General features: G+C 38.9%; 1 protein-coding gene across 14 annotated transcripts in view; it reads right to left on the reverse strand.

The window, feature by feature from the left end:
- GK (glycerol kinase) overlaps positions 1–23158 on the reverse strand; it is a 342820-nt gene that overhangs the window by 104456 nt on the left and 215206 nt on the right. For 10 of the 14 annotated variants that reach the window (XM_054695801.1, XM_054695793.1, XM_054695794.1 and 7 more), the window contains one exon: positions 2110–2276. In XM_054695801.1, coding sequence (XP_054551776.1) covers positions 2110–2259 — 150 coding nt within the window. In that variant the 5' untranslated portion in view covers positions 2260–2276. Of the gene's footprint in view, positions 1–2109; positions 2277–8755; positions 8779–22777; positions 22815–23001; positions 23146–23158 lie in introns of those variants that run through there. The other 4 variants (XM_037512566.2, XM_037512565.2, XM_054695798.1 and 1 more) reach the window with 4 other exon arrangements.

Here is a 23158-nt window from a genome sequence, read left to right on the forward strand (position 1 = left end):
TTATTGCCTGTTTAGGGTCTGATTTCCACATAATTCCCAAAGAGCCCTGATTCTAGGGACTTACAAGTCAATGTGGCAATTCCTTGCATTCACACTGGGCATACAAAAACACAAAAAAGTTCATGGTGTAGACTGTAATATGAATGATATTCCCACGAGTATGTAAGATGTACAAGCATTAGTGGAGTCAGTCTTTTTCATGAGACCATTATTTCCTCCCTCATAGAGAATATGAAGAACTGGATGAAATACATGGCATAAATTGTGATTTGAATGGCATGTTTTGCTTGTGAAGCTCATTATAACAAACATAAGTCTACTTCCTTATTGCCATCACGTATCTATACATCAAACATGAGGAGTGAGGAATGATACAGGATACAGACTGCAACAGGATTGGCACAACTTGGGTGTATAGTGCACTCCACCATTCATGAAATAAATCCACTTTCATGTGGCCATCAATTACATCCACATTAAGCACTAGAAAACCCAGAAAGATCCCTGATATAGATTAGGAGTCACATAGCTGGAGCTGTGCAATGCATTCAGACACACACTAGTGTTGTGCAATGCACACGACAATGCATAGTATAAACTTCCTTTATCAGGCCATCACATGCCTCCACATGCACATACATAGATTCCAGAAAATTCCAAGATATAGATTATGATAGTAATGGCTCTCTTTAAGTTGTGGACTACTCCTAAGCATTCATGAAATAAGTCTACATGCACAAAATAAGTCTACATCCATCCATTAAGCAAATGAGACATCCAGAAAATTAATAATTTAGAATGAGAGGAGATTGACACTCATTGAGTTATGCAGGGCACCTAACTGGACATGCAATAAGTCTACTGCCATCTGCCTTCAATTACCACCACCACACTGAGGATATAAGTAATCCAGAAAGATACATGGTATAAGCCATGATGTAAATCACACATATTGAATTGTGCAGTGACCCAACAGTACATAGACTATGTCTACTTCATTTGGCCATCACTTACCTCCACACAGAGCATGGAGGAACCCTGTATGAACCATGGCATGGGCTTGTATGTGACTGGCACTCCTACAGTTGCACAGTTCACTCATCTGTGTGTGGACTTTTTTCTGCCTTCATTTCATCACTACTAACCACCACAATAAGAAGTGTCCAGAAAGGTGCACAACTAGTACTATGATGTTAATTGCACTCCAATTGCAAATACTGAAATGTATATGGAATAAATATATTTTCACATGGCGATCACCTACCTCCACACTGAACATATAAGGAGTCCAGAAAGATTTATATCACCAATTAGAATGTGACTTGGTATTCCTTAAGTTTCATTGTGCACCCAAGTTTACACAAAATAAATCTACTTGAATATGGCATTTATACCCATATTAAGCACGCAAGTCCAGATTTATCTTGTAATTGACACCCTTTAAGTTGTGCAGAGCACTCAACTGTTTATACGCTAAGTCTGATTTCATAAGCCATAATCTTTATATTGACAATATGAAAAATCCAGAAAGATCCATGACATAGACTAGAATGTGACTGTCAGTCCTTGAATAGTGCAGTATATTCAACTGTAAGGGAAATTAAGTCTAACTCATGACCATCACTTACCTGCACACTAGTATATGAGGACTCCAGAAAGAACTATGGAATTTACTAGATAGTGAACGGCACCTCTTTAGTTGTATAATGTACCCAAATGCACAAGGATAAATTTACTTTCACTCGGTCATCATTTTACCTTCACTTTGAGCATTTGAGATTAGAAATTCCCATGGCATATACTAGGATATGGTTAGTACTATGTGTGCTTTAGAGTGCACTTAAAGTACATGGCACAATCTAATTTCATGTGGCTAACATGTGGCTTCCATGTTAACCATATGAGAAATCCAGGAAGATTAATGGCATAGACGACAATGTGAAAAGAACTCCCTATGCGGAATGCACCCACCAAATATATGAACTAAAAGTTTTTATTTGATCATCGCTAACTCCACCTTGGCCATTTGAGGAATCTATAAACTTAGATGTGAGTACTGTGATGTAAATGACACTGATTAAACTATACAGTACATCTATCAATACTTACCTCCATCTTGAAGTTATTAGGAGTCCAGAAAGAAACCTGGCATAGATTGTGGTGTGAATGGCATCTTCTGAGTGTGCAGTGCTCACAGGCAAACAAGGTTATCAGTCTTTTTTTATGTGGCCATCTCTTGTAGCTCCACACTGAGTACATGAGGAGTCCAGAAAGATCTGTAGAATAGAGTAGAATATGAATGGTCCTCCTTCCTTTTAGCTATGCAGTACATCCAGCCATATTGGAATAAGACTACATTCACGTGGTCAACACTTACCTTCACACCGAACATATTGGGAATTAAGGAAGGCCTATGGCATAGACTGATGTGATTGGTGCCCTTTGATATTTGGCACTCACAAGCTGCCATTCACATGAGTAATCCTGAATAGTGTAGGGTGTACACCATGAGAGACATAACATTCCTTCAGTTGTTTAGTGTAGCAATATGTACACACACACACATTCTTTTCTTCCCTGACTTTTCAGTTCAGATTCCCTACATTTTATTTTATGTGGGTAAATGGCCCTCAAAATAAATAATTGTGGCTATTAACTAAAATCTAGACCATGTATGTAAAGCATGTGAATCTTCCAGAAATGTCTTTAAAGTGAGGTAGATGCTATTTTGCTCTCCTTTCCTCTCTCCTTGCAAATTTTAAAAAGGTTGGGTTAGTTAAGGCAGTCATCTTGGGACATGAAGCAGAAGTTGTGTTGAGGATAGTGGTGCAACAATGGGCTTGGACCCTTTATGACTGCAGAGTCACTATCCCAGGCCTGGACTACTACTTTTAACTGCTTACTTGAAAGCTATCTTGCTTAAGTCATGTTAGTTTAGGATATGAGTCACACACAGTCATTCCAACTGCTAACTCTGATGATTAATTTTATGTGTCAATTTGGCTAGGCTATGGTGCCCAGCTGTTTGTTCTAGATCTTGCTTTGAAGCTACTTTTTAAAGATGTGCTAAACATATACACAAGTAGTCTTTGAGTAAAGTAGATTACTCTCGTGGTTTGTGTGGGCCTCATCTAATCAGTTGACGACCTAAAGAGAAAAGAGAGGTTCATCCAAGAGAAAGAAATTCTGAGTCTAGAGTGCCTTCGGACTCAAAGCAACAACTTTTTGGTGGAATTTCCAGCCTGCCCAGAAATTTAGGACTTTCTAGTCCTTGCAATCATATGTGGAAATTCCTTAAATTCCTAAATTCCTGAAATTCCTCTTCATTTAAAATTTGCTGAGAGATATAAATGGAGAGAGTCAGCAAGCTGTCTGTCTCCTCCCTCCCTCCCTCCCTTGTTTCTCTGCAAACCTTGACTAGTATGTCAACTAATTCAGTTTAGAATATTATATTTCACAGGACAATGACAAACTAAAGACCACCAAATACTGCGGAAACCAGCAATGAATCAACAGACTTTGGACAACTCACTTTATATTTCCAGATTTAGGTACAGATAGGTAACACAAGTAACAATACTTACTCTACATTTATCGCTGAATTGTCTTGAGAGCAAAAACATTAGATTTATTTGGAAGACAAAGGCATTTATCAAGGTAATTTTGAAAATTGTAGGTACTCAATAAATACGAGGCCATGTTTCTTTAAATCCCAAATAAATTTATCAAGCGTCAGATAAAACAACCAATTAAGCAACTGAAAAGAACAGACTTTGCAGCTTGTAAGGAGAGAACAGCATTTTCAAGTGCTTTAAACAAGATTTGAAATGTATGTTTGTAAAATTACATTCATGACTGGGGTATTGTGTCTGTTATTGGGTAAAGTAGAATGGAGAATTGCTACACTAGGTGCTCATGACCAGATGTCCACCATCAGGATTTTCACTGGGTTTTGGAGGTCTGGTCAAAGTTGCCCTCCTCTACCTGTGAAATTGACTCTTAGCATCAGGAATTCACTTAAGAGTGGAGTATCTCTTTTTCTTGACCCAAATGGTAGCCTGTGTTTTAGGGCTGTTCCTATCATCTCTCTTTGTCATGAAGAAATGTCTTAAAATACAACCCAAAACACCCTTCTCTTTTATGATGCATTCCATATATAATTATCAATATTTGGAGTTTGTTTCATTGTCTCTGTGGCATGCCCAAACACCCATTGTTGTAGTGCTTTAATGACCTGTTTGTCTTGACTCCAATCCTCCCTAGCATACCTGCCATTTCTGACTGTACCCAGTGCTTGTATAAATAAATAAATAAATAAATAAATAAATAAATCTTTAAAAAAATCATATTTTGGGACAAAATAGGTAATATAGACACATAATGCAAAAGGGTAAATGGTTCTTAGGCACATAATTCCTTTCTCTGGAGGTTACCAAAATTACCATTTTCTTTTCTTATTTTTTCTATTTTTAAAAAATTTTATTTTTATATTCCCCATACAATTGCAACCCCCTTATTTTGACCACGATCCTTCCTTTCCCCACGATCCCTCCTTTCCCTGCCCCCCCCCACATAGTATGTCTCTGGTTCATAGTTGTTTGTTGATTTTGATTTTTTATTTCTTATAGTTATTCCTTTTCCTGGTCCCTTATTTAGTTATTCCTTTTCCTGGTCCCTTATTTAGGTTTTCTAGATTCCTGCTATGAATGAGACCATCCGGTATTTTTCTTTTTCTTTCTGGCTTATTTCGCGGAGCATGATCCCTTCCAGCTCCATCCGTGTTGCTGCAAATTGCATGTGTCTATCTTTTTGGATTGGATTATATGGAAGCTCTATCTTTAGTAGGTCCAGAAATCTCCACACAGCTCTCCACAGTGGTTGGACCAGTTTGCACTCCCACCAACAGTGCAGGAGAGTTCCTTTTTCTCCACACCCTCGCCAGCATTTGTTGTTGCTAGTTTTTTTAATATGTGCCATTCTCACTGGTGTAAGATGGTATCTCATGGTAGTTTTGATTTGCATTTCCCTGATTACAAGTGATGTTGAACAGTTTTTCATATGCCTGTTGGCCATTTGCATTTCCTCTTTGGAGAAGTTAATTTTTAGCTCTTCTGCCATTTTTGGACTGGATTATTTTCATATGAATTCTTTCAGAGACGTTCTAGCAGTTCCATTACAGATAAAGAGAGAGGAGCGGAGAGGGAGGGAGAAGGGAAGAAAAGGAGAGGGAGGAGAGAGGCATACACATTGTGCAACTTTTTTTTCACTTAAAATATATCTTGAAGATATATCAGTACACACAGAGCCTCTTCATTCTTTTATTTTATTTTTTATTTTTTTATTATTTTTTTAAAGATTTATTTATTTATTTATACAAGCATTGGGTACAGTCAGAAGCACGAGAGGGTGAAAGAATTCACCAGAGCCAGAGCGGGGAACAGAACAGGTAGACCAACGAAATACACTGCTGAGGGGAGCAGCTAACGCGGCAGGAGAGGTCTGTGCGCCATGTGGGACCCTTGCCGGCAGCCGGGGATCGAACCGGCACTGCAGAGGCTGTGGGCAGCTTCACAGCCCAGTGCTCAACTGCTGCACCACCAGGGGAGGCCCTGTGGTACCATGTTTTAAATATGCTAAAGTATTAATGACAGCCTGACTTGAAATTACTCATAACTCAACCTTCGCTGTCTCTAGCTGGGAAGTAAAACACAGACAGTTGCTTAATGGTAGAAGCTATCTCCAGCCTCTGGAACAGAGGGTATAGTCAAAAGATACTTATGATGTGAATGACTCCATGACTGAAGAGATAAAGAAGGAATGATGTGGAAGACAAGACTGGATGTGGGAGGTAAATGGCAATGCCTCAGGTGAGGGCATATAAAAATGATAAGTGTTATGCTAGTTATTTTAGAAGACTAAGAGGGTGGTCTGCTGGAAACCTTGACTTCTTGGTCAAGGTATTTTGATCATTCAATAGGAGGAGGCACAGTTCCTGAGACTGGAACAGGTGTCCAGTCTGAGCAGTGGGTCAAAGGTATCTGTAAACTACCTGCATTTGGGAAGGAAGTACTTGGTGATTCTGAACGGACAATATCTGAGGAGAGGATCTCTCATGTCTTGGGTCAGTTGCAGTGTTGTAGCTGTCTGGATAGACAAAGAACTGTGCCTTGCTGGTGTGTGTGTATAATAAAAAAAATGAGAGACATGTATGAAAATGTGCATGGTGCATTTCTATAAGGAGGCTCTTTCCCTTGTTTTTTTCCCCATTCCTTACATTTCTATAATTTTTGTCTTCCATATATGGTAATTTTCTAATCTTTTATTTATTTTTTTAAAAGATTTATTTATTTATGCATACAAGAACTGGGGTACAGGCCAGAGTTGTGGGGGGGTGAGAGGATTCACCAGAGACAGAGTGGGGAGCAGAACAGGCAGATCTACTGGAATACACTGCTGAGGGGAGCAGCGAGGCGAGTCAGGAAAGGTCTGCTGCACCATGTGGGTAGCTCCCTGGCCAGGGATCAAACTCGTGCTGCAGTGGCTGCGGACAGCTTCAAAGGTTGTGTCTTAACCCCTTATGCCACCAGGGAGGTCCAATTTTCTAATATTTTAAAAAAGACTTTGTTTTTACTTCTGTAAAGAAGACATACAGATAGCCAACAGGCATAGGGAAAAATAGTCATCATCTTGTATCATCAGGGAAATATAAATTAAAGACACAATGAGATACCATCACATCCTGAGAACTGCCCATATCAAAAAGACCAGTAACAACAACTGTTGGAGATGGGGTGGAGATAAAGGTACCCTTTTACACTGAGTGGTAATTTGGATGGGTCCAGCAACTCTGGGAAATAGCATGGAGGTTTCTTAAAGTATTAAAAATCTGCCTTATGACCTGCTAGGCATCTACATGAAGAGAGCAAAAACACTAATTTGAAGCAACATATGTACTCCTACGTTCATTGTAGCACTATTGACAATAACCAAGTTTTGGAAACAACCTAAATGGCCTAAGAGAGGTGAGTGGAAGAGTATAGTATATATTCATGGGGGAATACTATGCAGCTATAAAAAGAAGACAAACCCTTACTATTTGCAACATGGATGGACCTGGAGGGCATTATGTTAAGGGAGATATGTCAAAGGAGAATCAGATGATTTCACTCGAGTGTGGAATATGGAGAAACAAAATTAAGAAACTGACAAAACTAAACCAAAATAAACCTAGGAATTGGACTGCAGAACTGAAGCAATCCGAGGGGGAAGGTAGGAGGAAGAGAAGCAAAGGTGGGGAGGAAACTCAGTGACTATGGTGGAGGATTATGGGTGTTTTGGTGGTGAGTGTGGTATGGTAACATACACCTGAAGGGGTGTGAACCTGTACCCCCCCAATCATATACAGTGGTGTAAACCATTTTCATCTCAATAATAATAGTACAATCACAAAAACCAAATAAATAAAATAGTAAATAAAAGATTTTTTTAGTGCAGTTGCAGGTTTATAGCAAAATTAAGCCAAAGGCACAGATTTCCCATTTATTTCTTGCCTCCACACATGCTCATTTTATTTTCACATTATTATAATTTTTAATATACAAGAAAAACACATTCATTTTCAAAAACATAAATTCAAATAAAAAAGGGAAGGGGAGGATTTTTTTTTCCACCAAGTAACATCTTTGAAAGATAACCACTTTAATTTTTGGTTGCTACTCTTATGTACATCAACATTTTTTCAAATAATCTTGCTTTTAACCATTGAACGGAAGGTCATTTTTCTCACACACACACTAATTTTATTTTAAAATATTTACTCTCTTTTGCAGAAAAGGTAGTACTTGCATATAACACAAGTTTCAAAAGTCACCAAAAAGTATTTAGTTTCTTCTGCATTTTCCCAGAGATAAAGTATGTGTTTAGACATATATATATACACACACATATTTTCCCCACACAAATACTAGCACACTCCAAACATTACTGAAATCTTGTTTGCTTTGTACTTACAGCTTGGAGGGCTATTCCCTTCCATTCCCCTGAAATTTTCAATATTTTACTAGGTGGCAAGAACTATCAAAGTTGAAGGCATTTTTTTTTTTTTTTGAGTAAGACAAAGAGAAGATAATGCCTTCTGAATGATACTCAGAACTGTTAATATCAGGAGGCACAGGAATGGGGATTAGGCGATCAAGAACCATGGATTGGCTGGTAGGAAACTGGTGCGGGATGGGGAGTGAAGAGGAAGGGATTGATGGGTTGTTTTTGGGGAGAGAGGAGTGGCCGAGGGCAGTAACTAGAGCTAGAAAGGAAAGAACTACCAAAATTCTGAAGAATCTATTTTTTTTTAATTTTTTTTTAATAGAGGCATGTTTTATTTATTTATTTGTTTGTTTGTTTTGTTTATACAAGCACTGGGTACAGTCAGAAGCGCAGGAGGGTGAGAGAATTCACCAGAGCCAGAGCGGGGAGCAGAGCAGGCAGAAGGACCGAAGTCCACTGCTGAGGGGAGCAGCGGGCGGCAGGAGAGGTCTGCGAGCCATGTGGGACCCTCCTCCGGTGGCCGGGGAGCAGCCGGGGATCGAACCGGCGCCGCGGAGACTGCGGTCAGCTTCGCAACCCAGCGCTCAACCGCTGCGCCACCGGGGAGGCCCCTGAAGAATCTATTTTTATCCTACTTTGTATGTGGAAAGGAGCAATTGCTGCCTACCCACAATCCCTACCTTCTGCTTCATAGCACACCCTCATGACCCACCTTAGCTGCTGTTCTGGTTGTTTTTCCTGCCTCTTATAATCTTCCTCTCCACAGTAGGCCTGCCCTGATTTGGGGTTAGGAAGAGACAAGCAGATGATGAGACAAGTGGGCCAGTTTGCTGTGGCTCCGCTTGAGGTAATTGCTTTACCATGGCTAGGACAGAGGCCAGGAGAGAGTCAACCTCCTCTGTCTTGAGCCTCTTTTCTTGCTCTCCCCAGGCATCCAGAACCCTCACTCAGTTCCTTCTCAGCACTACCCTGGAGTTTCCACTGTTCACAGATCCTCTGTGCCTTGCCTAGAGATGAGACTTCGTTGAGAATTAATGACTGCTTCCTATTTCTGAGAGGACAGGTCTTCCACCTACCTTCTGGGAAGCAGAGGCTATAGGCTGTGGTATAATTTTTGGGCTGGGCTGAGGTCTCTGCTTATCCCAGTGACAATCCTCAGGTTGGATGTATGAATTGATCTCCTTTTTGAAAGTAGGGGATTTGTTTTGTATAAGGCCTAAAACAGTTCTTGGGCTTTGTGTTTAAAAAAAAAAAAAAACTATGTTGTAAAACAACAGTCCCTCAATGAAAAATACAAAATATCTGTCTAATAAACAAATATTATAGCTAGAAATAAGGTTAGGTTCTCAGGCTAGCAGAGAAAAGCTAATTTCTGCAGAGTGGAGGTGGAGTCTATGTGAAGAGAATGATAGATCAGAACCACTAGGTGTAGCAATACTTCTAGGGGAAACACCTTCACAGGTTCCTGACTCCTTAAAGCAACTCTAAATGGGAGAGGAGTTGCTTTCAGTTCTAGAACAGCTCATCTGGGCAGGGACTGGAATTCTAGGGTTGGGGAATAAAGACGCTAATGGTAAGTGGGAAGACGTTGGAGAGAGAAACCCAGACTGGCTTTGGAGCTGAGGAGGGAGTTGTTGAGCCTGGGGGAAGGCCGGCTCCTGTGGAGAGGAAAACTTGCTTGTCTCTTCCTTTCTCATTCTATCACTGGTGAACTCTCGCCTGTGACCAACAGACTGAAACCGCAGGGGAAGAGGACAATGGAAGGAGAGAGAAGAGAAGGAGCAGCTGCAGCTGTAAAGTTTGGATTTCTTAGTAACAGAACAGGATGCTCTCTTTCCCACTTGCCTGCTGGTAGATGCTGTTGCCCACCGAGGGCGGGCTTTCCTGTCACCACCAGTCCCTTCCCTTCTTACAGAGACCCGCCACCTGTTTTGAGCTGGGAAAGGCAAGAAGGTACAATCAGGATGTGAGAAAAAATGGGGGTTTGGTGGGAGAGTAGAGTCAGAATGGAGGCGAAGGTTGCACAGAGGTCAGGGCAGGCCTCAAGGGAGGAGCTCCTAGGCCCAGAGGGAGGCAGGGTTTTATTTTATTTTTTTCAATTGGTAAGAAATTTTTCCTATTTTCAGCACGAGTTCCATTCATAACAAAGGGTAGAAAGGTAGCAACCAGCAGCAGTGTTTGCTGCCTGGAAGACTCATAAAAAATATATTTTAACATCCATATCCAGGTTCATTACTGCAGCTTCTTTTCAGTATTAAATGGACAAGAACAACAGAGAGGGTTCCCAAAACCCCTCTGTTCTTCCAGGAAGTTGATGGGAAACGTAGCAGCGTGGGATAGGACGCAGGGTGCTGGTGGGAATCTGTGGCCTGGCCGGCTGGAGACCACGGCAGGGTCACTGCAGCTGCTGAACCCTACTTCCCTCCTCTGTAAGATGAAACTTGAAAACCTGACGGACGCAGTTTCTTGAGCACACATGGAAGGACCAAGTGGGGGTACTATATGTATTTTTATGCGTTTTCCTGGGTAAAGAGGAATAATACTCTTCTAGATGAGGAGTCTGGCATTGCTGGAGAAATGGAGCTCCACTAAGGAGAAAAGAGCTCTTGTCTTGGAGTTAATTTCATGGATTGATTACAATACCACGGCCATTATTTTTAGAAAAAGGAAATATACCCCAAGACGACTCATTCTTGTGGTGGCAAATGGTAAAGGAAATGATTCTATTGCCACACCCACGATTGTTCCAGTGCCTCGCCTCGGTCTTCTCCAGAAACAGGAGTGCTCTTTGACGGGTGTCTGTCATATGCTGACTATGACAGAGACCACGTCATTTTCTCATCTGCAGACTCTGCCACCACATCCTGATCTTGAAAATCTGAGTATAAATTCAACTATGCTCCTATTAAGACTGTATTCTTAGTGACTTATGTGAATTAATTTCTTGCCTAAATTTCCACATGCTTATAGTTATTCCTACATATGGAGGTGTGAAGTTTCCTCCCCAAATCATGTAGTTATGTAAATGCGTAACCCATTAAAGTTTTTCCACATGATTCTGCCTCTCCTTGAGGAAATGAAACAAAGACATTTTGATCACATGCTGGTTTATATGCAAATAGGCTGAAAGTATTTGTTTCAAATATTTGAGAAGGTCTTTCATTCAGGTAATAATTACAAGTATGCCAGGCTTTACAGATGTGTATTATATATATATATATATATATATATATATATATACAGTTTTTAAACCTTAGGTTTCTCATTAGTGTTTTTTTTTCAAGATTTATTTATTTATACAAGAACCAGGGTACAGGCTAGATATGGGGGGGGGGTGAGAGGATTTACCAGACACAGAGTGGGGAGCAGAACAGGCAGACTGACTGAAATATACTGCTGAGGGGAGCAGCGGGTGAGTCAGGAGAGGTCTGCTGCGCTTCATTAGTGTTTTTAATTAGGGGATGTTTTGGCAAAGTGGTTTTCAAGTCAAGCTTCTTGGGTTAAAATCCTAGCTTCATAGTTATTAGCTCTGTGTCCTTGGGAAAGCTAAGTTAGTTGTCTGTGTCTGATTCCTCGTGTCTAAAACAGGGCTAGTATGGGCACTCTTGGAAATTTAAATGAGCTAACATATTCAAAGTTCTTAGAACAGCTTTCAGTGCTTAATAAGTACTCATTAAGGCTTAGTAGCTGTTATTTAAACCCTAACTTGTTCAACAGAAGGAAATGGTTTTGTGAAGTGACAACAGAACAAACATAAAATCTGGAAGCTCTAGATTTGCATCTCTGAAACCTGGTCCTTGCTTTATCTAGAAAATTATTTAACCTGGGCATCCCTGGTGGCGCAGGCGGTTGAGCGCTGCACTGTGAAGCTGTCCGCAGCCTCTGCAGCGCAGGTTTGATCCTGGCCAGCCGGCGAGAATTCCACATGGCGCGGCAGACTTCTCCTGTCGCCCCTACTGCTCCGCTCAGCAGTGTATTTCTTCAGTCTGCCTATTCTGTTCCCTGCTCTGTCTCTGGTGAATCCTCTCACTCTCCCACACATCTGGCCTGTACCCCAGTTCTTGTATAAAAATAAAAAAAATCTTTAAAAAAAAATAGAAAATTATTTAACCTATCTCTGCTTCAATTTTTCTCATTTGTGAAATAGGAATACTAATAATACCTACTTTGTGACTGTTACTCTGAGAATTAAATAAGACAAATTATAACCCACATAGGGTAGATATTCTAGTCTCAGCAACAGGTAAGTAAATCAATGCTAAACTTGTCCTACCAATCACCTTACTAATACTGCTCTGTGCTCTTTTAGGTCAGTAGTTTTCAATACACGGTCCTCAAAAACCTTTCAGGGAGTTCATGAGGTTAAAACCATTTTCACAATAATATCAAAATGCAATTTACCTTTTCACTATATTGACATTTGAACTGATGGTGCAAAAACAATAAAAAAAAAAAATTCTGGCTCCTTAGCACAAATCAAGGCATCAAACTTTATCAGTAGTTATTTTTCCTTCACCACCACATAATCACAATTAAAAAATGCCTATCTAGTTTAAGTATGTCCTTGATGAAGTGACAAAAATGCTAATTTTATTAAATCTTGACCTCTGAGTACACTTTTAAGAAATATTCTCTATGATGAAATGTGAAGTATGCACAAAGCACTCCTGCTGCATATTGAAGTAGAATTAATGCTTTCGGGAAATATGTTTGAGAGACTGAGTTGCCAGCTGAATTAGCAACTTTTCTCATGAACCACGATTTTTACTTGAAACAACTGACAAACTATAACTATTCAGATTTGGAGATTTGGCAGACATTTTCCTGAAAATGAATGAAGGAACCTCTCACAGGAAAACAACTGACAGTATATTTTGCCAATAATAAAATTCAAGTTTTCAAGTGAAAATTAAAATTATAGAAAATTTGGTCCATGATTATGGTCCTGAAAGCTTCCCAATAAAGACTTTTGATGAACTCAATAGTAATATTAACAAATATGATTTTCTTTTGGTATTATACAATATAAATGAAATGTGTCAGTATTTGGAAGGGTTGTATAGGTCAGAGAACAAGCAATTTCCCCCCAAAAGACCAATATACAATGTTATAAAATTACACATGACTAAGAGATACAGTCAAAGTGTAAGACAGATTAATAGGGTTTAATAGAGTATGAATGGTTCATTGATATGGGTTTAGATTCCACATTACTAGAAACTTTCAAAAAATTACCACTTACTGAGTTTTGCTGTTGTGTCAAAGAATACTATCCACAATCATCTGAAAAGTCTATTAAAGTACTCTGGGCTTTTCCAACTGCATACGTTTTTTTTTAAAGATTTATTTATTTTTATACAACAGCTGGGGTACAGGCCAGAGGTGTGGGAGGGTGAGAGGATTCACCAGAAAGCAGGGAGCAGAACAGGCAGACGACAGAAATACACTGCTGAGGGGAGCAGCAGGCGTGACAGGAGAGGTCTGCCACACCCTCTGGGATTCTCGCTGGCGGGGATTGAACCCACACTGCAGAGGCTGTGGACAGCTTCACAGCGCAGCACTCAATCCGCTGAGCCACTGGGGAGGCCCCCAACTGCATACTTTTGAGAGGATATTCCTTTATATACTTCCAGTTGAAGTCTTCAACCAAAGCAAAATATCTCCATAGATTAAATGCAGAGCCCAGTTGCCTTCTATAAGCCAGCATTAAAGAGATTTGTAAAAGGGCCTCCTCTGGTGGCGCAGGCAGTTGAGCGCTGCACTGTGAAGCTGTGAGCAGCCTCTGCAGCGCTGGTTCGATCCGGGTCTGCCAGCGAGGGTCCCACATGGCGTGGCAGATCTCTCCTGTCTCGCCTGCTGCTCCCTCAGCAGTGTATTTCGTCAGTCTGCCTGTTCTGTTCCCAGCTCTGTCTCTGGTGAATCCTGTCACCCTCCCGCACATCTGGCCTCTACCCCGGGTCTTATATAAATAAATAAATCTTTAAAAAAAATAGAAAATGATTCTTCTTTTCTCAATTGTTTCAGAAAATAAATTTTTTCTTCAGAACTGTTATTTATATTACTATTTAATAGGCCTATTACTGTGATTCTTAAATTAGTTAATAGATATTTTAAAATTCTTAGTTTTAGTTGCTATTATGGAAAATATCAATGTAACCCACTTACATGAAAGCTCGTCGGCATTCTCCAGAACTTTTAAATGTGTAGTGGGATGTTAACACCAAAAAGTTTGAGAACTGTTTTTGACCATTATTTCTGAACGCTAGAAAAACTGAACACTAGAATCACTTGGAGACCTTTTAAAAAATACCAGTGTTTACTCTTAACCTTGATATACAAAATCAGAATCTCTGGGTTTGGAACCTATACATTAATGCAATATATTTTATATGTATTATTATATATAACTCCTGAGATTATACTAATGGATACCCAGGGTTGAACACTATTACCCTGGAGTAGTGTTTTCCAAACTTGACCAATCATAAAAATCCCTTGAGATGGTTGTTAGAGCAATCCTAGGTCCTTCCCTGAAATCTAAGGAAACAATCTCCAGGGGAAATGGCTGGAAAATCTGCCTGTTTAATAAGCATCTCAGGTGATTCTTGAAAGTAAACCACTTTGGAAAACATTACCTCATTCTCTTCCTAACCTCCTCATTCTTGATGGAAGGCTAACTAAAACATTAATTGCTAACAAAGGCATTGCTCAACCCACAAAGTTTGAAGTACGCACTTAAAACTTCCACGGGGAAATTACTTTTTAACAAATGCCCTTAAAATTTAAAGGACTGGGCCCCCCTGGTGGTGCAAGGGGTTAAGCACCACACTATGAAGCAATCTGCAGCCTCTACAGCACGAGTTCGATCCCCAGCCGGCCAGGGAGAAACCCACATGTCAAGGCAGACCTCTCCTGTCTTGCCCGCTGCTCCACTCAGCAGTGTGTTTCAGTGGATCTGCCTGTTCTGTTCCCCACTCACCCCCTGCATCTCTGGCCTGTAGCCCAGCTCTTGTATGCATAAATAAATAAATCTTAAAAAAATAAAATACACTCAACTAATTTAAAAATAAATAAATAAAATTTAAAGGACTGAATACAGAAGAGTTTACTATTTAACAATGTACTATTCTTGGATGGAGGGGCTTTTCTCCCAGGCTACTCAAGTTTCACACAGTTTTGTGGGAAGTACTTTGTAAATTTTCATCCTGTACTCTAGGGTTCTGAGGAACAGAGGGCAGAGGACTGGCCAAAACCAGTTTTACTTGATTTGATTGTCTGGTACTTAGGATTAAAAACTCTGTAAATACAATAATATCATTTCCTTTTGAATTCAAGAAGGCAAATAGATCCAAGAATTAAAATGGATGACCTTGGAATACAGGCCAGAAAGTGGTTTATGGGACTGAAAGTGGAGAATTGAAACTTGGCTGGAGACTAAAATCTCAAATGCCTACTTTTTATCTTTTGGTAAAACAGGAAGAAGTCACTGGCAGTATTAAATAGTTATTTCCTGTCTGCAGCACTGGAGTCATTCTTTTTCCTGGTCAGAGAATTATAGAAATCACTTAACTTCAAAAAACGTTTTGGAATTAGAGATCAGGCATTAGTTGTTTTAATGTGTCAAATGCCTAATGCCTGGCTCATGATACATGTTCGGGAGTGGTAGCAATCACTTGCCTAGGGCTCAATGTTAAAATGGTTCAAAATATTAGTAATTCTATACAGAATATTTCTTAAATGTAATCTATATTCAACCTGGTTCAGTTCTTGGAATTTTCTCTTGCTGTAGCCAAATAGGTCCATTCACTCTCACAGGAAACCATCATTCATCTGCCCTGTTCATACCCGTTCCTACATGTTCTTTGCTCCTTATCATCACTCTTCATCCAAAATCTATCTTTTTTGTTTGAAGTTATCCTCAAGTCTTCCATCTCTCTATGACCAAGAGATTTCTTTCTTTTAAAGGTTTATTTATTTATGCATACAAGAACTGGGGTACAGGCTAGAGGTACAGGGGGTTGGGGTGAGAGGATTCACCAGAGACAGAGTGGGGAGCAGAAGAGGCAGACAGACTGAAATACACTGTTGAGAACAGCAGGAGAGACAGGAGAGGTCTGCTATGCTATGTGGGTCACCTCCCTGGCTGGCAGGGGATCAAACTCCTGGCAGGGGTTCAACTCCTGCAGACTGCAGATAGCTTCACAGTGCTGTGCTTAACCCCTTGTGCCACGAGGGAGGCCCCCCAAGAGCTTTTTTCCCTAAAATCTTTAAATATCTTTTATATCTGTTAAGCATGCTGGTATTATTTTTAAATTCTACTGGAAATATTTTTATAGTTTACCAACAGATCAATGAGAGTTAATCCAATGTAATTTCACAGAATTGTAATGTTGATTAATTTTTCTAGTTTTATTTCTATTTATTTCTTTGATACTTGCACAACACTTAAAAGACAACACTCACTATCTTTTTTATGTATATGTCCAATTTCTGCCATTATACTGTTGACTTCCAGATGGAGGAAACTCATCCTTATCTTTCTCTCAAAGTGTTCTGTACAGGAACCTTGTATACAATACATAGAGAATAGGGGTCTGACTCTGCAGTCAGAAAAACCTGGATCCAGATCTCTAGACACCTAATAGTTGTATGATCTTGTGCAAAAGAATTAACTTCTCTGAAAGCCAAACCTTCTTTTAGAAAGTAATCCTACTTTATGGGGATATTTTGGAAAATAAACAATATAAATCAACCTTCTAGTCAGTTCAGCACTGTAGTGGGCATGCTGCAAATAGAAACTTTTGCTATGAATAAAGTCTCATGTTAAGATGCAGAACTGCAGTGCTTTAACGCCAATCTACTCAGCATGTGTCCCTGTGCAGGTGAGAGATTTGTCATCCCCCAGAGTGGCTAGAAATCAAAAATGTCAGACCCCACTCCTGACCTACCGAATCTGGATTTTTAACAAGATTCCAGGGATTCACTTCATGCCAAAGTTTGAGAAGCACTGCCTTCCCCCGATATCTTAAAGACAAGAGATCTGTAAATGGATTTGGCATGATATCTGGGCAATTATGCACTCCTATCTACTAGATTAGATTCTCATCTAATCTCATTTTGTGATGGGAATTTCTGCTGATGAGCCTTCCAAAGAAAGCTTGCATCGTCTTATGCACTGTAGTAATTCTTTCAAGGAAGCAGGCAGAAACGATTTCATTCTTCTCTATACTTCAAAACCAATTAATTGATTTCTACGAAATGTGAATACAAGGGTTTAAAACTGACCTTGAATGGTTTTTTTTTTATTAGCCTCAAAAGACTTTCTTTTTATCCCTAGGAGTAAAGAGCAAGAGAAAGAATTACAAAGAATAGAAATGACTTTGTTTTTGTAAATGCTACACCCATAAGTAGGAGTTGCTTTTAAAAAAAAACTAGCTCTTCTTTCACAATGTTTGATATTTTAATTTTATGTTGCCTGCTGAATAAACATTTGTGCTTTTTATAAAAAAATGCTAACTCTTCAAAAAAGAACAAAAAATAAACAAATGTAACCTTCTCCCAAAAGAAAGAAAAAGAATTAAAAGTTAGCATTTTGATCTATAACCCAATATACACATTGCTTGAATTTTACTCTATAGGGATAGAACCCAAAGAAGGGGTTGATGTCGCAAGTAGGAGACAGGGATGGAAAATTTCTACCCCAGAAACTCCTCCACAAAGGGAGGAAATCTGGAGAGTAAAGGGCTCAGTGGTACAATTTTCACTTCCCTGTTGCTTTGTAAAATGCTATTTGGACTGAAGTTTCAGTTTCTCCTCCATAGGTCTCATGTGTCCCTGGCTGCCTTTATAAACAGCAGTCAGTACAATGGCATGCTAAAAATAGAACTGAGGGGGAAAGAACGAAGAAGCAGCTTTCCAAAGAGAATGTCAATTTTTAAAAATCTGGAACTTTCCTTGGGGGTAGTAGGAACCTCTACTTGGCTTAAGAGTGTGTATTCCCTCTTCCTTCAGAAATATACCCAAATTGCATAATCTGGTAGAATAAGAATTCATAAAGATCATGTTTCTAGGCTGTTCAGTTGGTTCTCATGAAGGAACTATGAACTTCTAACAACTGTCTGGTGACAGAAACTAAAATTGACATGGGCGTAGAGCAGTATTTAAACTGCTTAGGGCCCTGGCCCTTACAGCTACTGTAGTAAATCAATCAGGCTGGGAGATAAAGATGCATTTTGGGAGTCCCTTTTGATCTGAAGATTTACTGTGTTCATTCTTTCTGTTATAGTTCTGACTACCTAAAAATGCAAAGATAAGGACACTAAGGAGAATAGAATCCATATCTTATCTCACAATTCAATTTTAATCTATTGATTTAATATATTCTTGTCATCTAATTTTAATATATTCTTGTCATCTAATTTCTGCCATTATACTGTTGACTTCCAGATGGAGGAAACTTTAGGGGGGTATGAAAATGAAGGGATTCTAACAGATTCAACTTTCCCTTTCCCTTCCTTCTTTTAAAAGTCTAAAAGGCAAAGGAAGGGGTAACGAGATAGACTTGGCTTCAGGATAAAAATCAGTGCATGACACTTGAGATTTTCCACCAGTATGGTTGAATCTTCAGTTTCCTGGTCTTAATAGAAATAAATTTTTATGAGGCCAAAGCAGAGTTCATGCAGAAACCCATTTGAGTCAGCTGCAAAGAATAGTAAACAAACAACATGGGTAAAATGGAAATTCTCAGTTAATTAAGGAAAAGAACAAGGTTTTTTTTTGTTGTTTTTTTTTTCTCTTCAAGAACAATTTATGGCAGAGGAAGTAAGACGTTAATCTTGACTTGAGCAGGAAGTGTCTCTTGTGTCCCAAGATCTGAAAATCTGATGGTGGGGGGAGAAGCTGTCAAGGGTGGGAGGTGGAGATAAGAGGCTAAGAGTGAAAAATAAAAAAACTTGAAAAAAGGGGCAGAAGTTTGTCAAAATGGGTTAAAAGAAGCAAGAAGTTGTAATAAAATTGTCAAGTGTTGCCCACAGTAATTTATTTTAGGGTTAATGATAGAGATTTGAGTTTTGGTGTTAGGGATTTCTCTAGATCATTAAGGCAGATAATGCTAACTTTTATTCATAATGTCAAGGCAAAGACTGACAATTAGAACACACCAAAATACCCTCATTGGGTTGCAAATTCCTTAAGCATTCAGTGACTTGCCTAGCTACCTCTAATTAATGCCAATGAAAGGGTGACCCAACAAAGATGACCTAATCTATATGCTGTATATGGCCTCGTAGTCTTAAAATGAAACATGTGGGGTTAACTTCAATTTGACCCTTTAATTTATATCATATTTCAATTTTGAATCACTTTTCAATAAACAGAATTTCAAAATGCTTCAGAAACTTTACAAATGCAGTAATCATATTATTTGATACCGAAATGAAAATCTCTCTGAGGTGGAAAATGGGAGTTATTCAAGCACAAACAGTATACATTATAATCAATTATATTCTAAATAACAAAGTTTCTAATGCACAACAAACCATTACAGCTTCATAGGAATTTTGAATACAGTACTTAATAAAGCGAGTTTTTAAAAGATTTATTTATACATACAAGAACTGGGGGGTACAGGCCATAGGTGCAGGGGGGTGAGAGGATTCATCAGAGACAGAGTGGGGAACAGAACAGGCAGATTACTGAAATACACTGCTGAGGGGAGCAGCGGGTGACATGGGGGGGGGTCTGCTGTGCCATGTGGGTTACCTCCCTGGCCAGGGATTGAACTTGTGCTACAGTGGCTGCAGATTACTTCATAGTGCTGCATCTTAACCCCTTGTGCCACCAGGGAGGACCCTTAATAAAGCAATTATAATCTGTCATCCTTTCCTCAAGATAAGCAGTACTGCCCTGGAGTTTACCTTATGGATTTCTTTGGTATAAATTAGACCCACTGAAGTATAACCAAGATTTTAAAAAAGTCACATTAATTTTCTCTATGGAATTTATAATATGTTTCTAAACTTTAACATGGTCATGTTAATTTTCATAGAATATCAATTGAATTAGTTTTTCAGAGAAGAAATGCATTGAAACGTTGTATATAATAATGTAATTATGTCAGAGGAAATAATGAGTATAAAAATGACTAAGAACTGAAAAATGAATATGGGAAAATAGGACTGTGCTTTTTAACAAAATTATAACTTAACCAATGTTATGACAAAGATTTATTTTTATAACATTATGTACTGTTATATGGACACATGTGTTTTGTTCACTTTCTTTAGAGACATAAATCAAATTCAGTTGTAAGCTGCTTTGGTCTACTGAGCTGACTTGGCAGGCATTGGTGACTAGTTATTTGTAGAGACCAGGGATAAGGTGGAATTAACAAGGACCTCAATATTCCAAGCTTGGAAGTGAGCGTTGGTGGTGTGGTGGTGAACATGTTTGCCTTCCAATATACTGAGTTTGGGTAATGCTATTAGGTAAGGGTGTGAATTTGAGGATCAAAAAAAAAAAAAAACAAACCCTAAAGATTTGGCCTTATTGATGTGAAGCAATCAAATATTCACACATGAAAATCTGAAAATCATAGGAGAGAGACATCAGAGGTGGACAAGAGATTCACAGATCATCCAAAGAAGAAGATGGAATGTAGGGCTAGGGATGGGTTTACTAAGATATGATGCCCCCCCCCCAAAAAAAAAAGCAAGAATTTTCCAGAAGGTTGATAGGAAACCAATGAAAGAGAAAGGAGAAAGTGGGAGGTAGAAAAATAACTGACAGTGTGCAATGACACAAAATCAACTGGGTTGTAGTAGGGAGACTGTCCTACCGAGGGGCTGCATCAGTAAAGAACCAGTAAATACATTATTATTGGAACATCCATGTACTGGAAGTCTATGTAGTTATTAAAGAGGATGAGGTCCATCGGTGGAGGGCCATGGGGCCTTTGGTGGTGAGCGAGCTACGGTGACCACACACGAGGGGAGAAATCCTATACTGTCAAAATACTAACAAGGACATCAAACAATGGTACTTCATTTAAAAAATTAAATAAAACTTTTGGGGTCAATCTGTATATAAAAAAAGATAAGGGACAAAATAGCATAAGTAGTATCCCATCATTTATATACAAAAAAGGTTATCCCTAATCTTTGGATTGATACACAAGAAACTGACAATTTTAAATGCCTCTGGGGAGGGGATCTGAAAATTGGAGATTTGATAGGGAGAATATTAATTTTCATTGTATATCTTTTTGTTCCATTTATACTTTTTACTATGCACATGAATTAAAAAATCAAAAACCAAACTTAAAAAAAGATCAGATTTGTGCACAGTATCAAATACTGGTAGAAAGCCAAAGAGGATATAGATTGAGATAAATATCATTAGACTTACTGATTTGCTAACTAAGACAATAAGTTCAATTGAGTCATTTGATATTTGAGAGGGTTGCATTCTTAGGAACACAATAGTTAAAAAGAGGAATACTGATTTTTTTGAACAATTCAATGGTTTTCAGTACATTTAGAGTTGTGCAATTGTTATGATCAATTCTAGAACACTCTCATTACCCCATAGCCATTAGCAGTCACTCCTTATTCTCTCATCTTCTAGCCCACAATAACCACCCACCATTTTCTGTTTTTATGGATTTCCTGGACATATCATATGAATGGAATAATAAAACGCATGGCTTGTTATGTCTGGCTACTTTCACTTCTCATTATGTTTCCAAGTTCATCCACACAAATTCCATGTGTCAGAATTTCCTTCTTTTAAAAGACTGGATAATATTCCACTGTTTGGATATGTCATATTTTATTCATCCATTCATTGGTAGCAAGACATTTGTCATTTGCAAATTTTGACTATATGAATAATGCTGTTATGAACATTTGTGCACACGTTGTGTGTATGCATATTTTCATTTCTCTGATATGTACCTTAGAATTGGATTGCTGGGTTGTATGGCAACTCCATGTTTAATATTTGGAGGAACTACTAAATGATTTTTCATGGTGGCTGCACCAAATTACCTTCTCACCAGCAAAGCCTGATGGCTCCAATTTTTCTACATCCTTGCTAATGTTTATTTTTTTTAATAGCCATCCCCATGAGTGTGACGTGGAATCTCATTGTGATTTTTCTTCCATTCCTCGGATTGTCTCAAAAAGACTAATACTCTTCACTGATTCAGTTCACAATATCAGCCCTCTTCAAGCAACCACACTACCACTAGCAAACATTTTTAGGGTATCTTTTGTGGGCATTCCAGAGTCTCAGAGCAATGAGCCATATAACTGCCCTCAAGGAGCTTACAGAAGAGTTGGAGAAAAACCAAACACCCAGAACAGAATATCACATCGCTATCCTTACAACAGCAGTTACTGGCATAAGTCATTGCATGTTTTAACAAATGAGCCATAGGAATATCTTAGAAAATATACATTTCATCAAGTTCCAACTTGACATATCAAAAAAACTGTGCTCATTTCTGTTTCAACTCAATTGAATTAAAAGAGGAAAACAATTCTAAGCCAAATGTACCCCATGGTTTGCTGTCCCAGATAAAGGGATGGATTGTTCATGTCCTAGAATTTCTCCATGGTTCCACCTCCAGATGTCAAATTTAGTAATTTAGATCTCCAAACCCATGTACAAATTCATAGAGCAGACAGCTTCCCAGCCTTCCTCAGGATCCATATTGATGGAACACTTTCATTACCTTTCAATGCAGGGGTAGGAATCTTTCATGTGAGATCAGTCAGAAGCAACATTATTCAAATATGAATCTACATGGATCTTTCCAAATTTCCTTTTAAACTGTGGATGGATGTCCTCTTTAGACTTGGAGGCGGCATGCTTCAGGGGAAGACCCACATGCAGTCAATCACACATGTTTTTTTTGGGGGGGGGTGCGTGGGCTATATGTATTTAATATATACTTACATGTACCTTTCTCTAGTTATGGGACAGGCAATCATGGATTTTATCTGGAACAGGCAATTGGCAGTAGGATGTGACAGAAAGACAAACTGTTGAGGGATTTGAGACTGACAGGGTGGAAGAGATCTAAGGATTGGAGGTGATGGATAACATCATAATT

Source organism: Talpa occidentalis, unplaced genomic scaffold, assembly GCF_014898055.3.
Source record: "Talpa occidentalis isolate TD23 unplaced genomic scaffold, MPIMG_talOcc4v2.1 talOcc4.15, whole genome shotgun sequence".
In the NCBI taxonomy this organism is placed as follows: domain Eukaryota; kingdom Metazoa; phylum Chordata; class Mammalia; order Eulipotyphla; family Talpidae; genus Talpa; species Talpa occidentalis.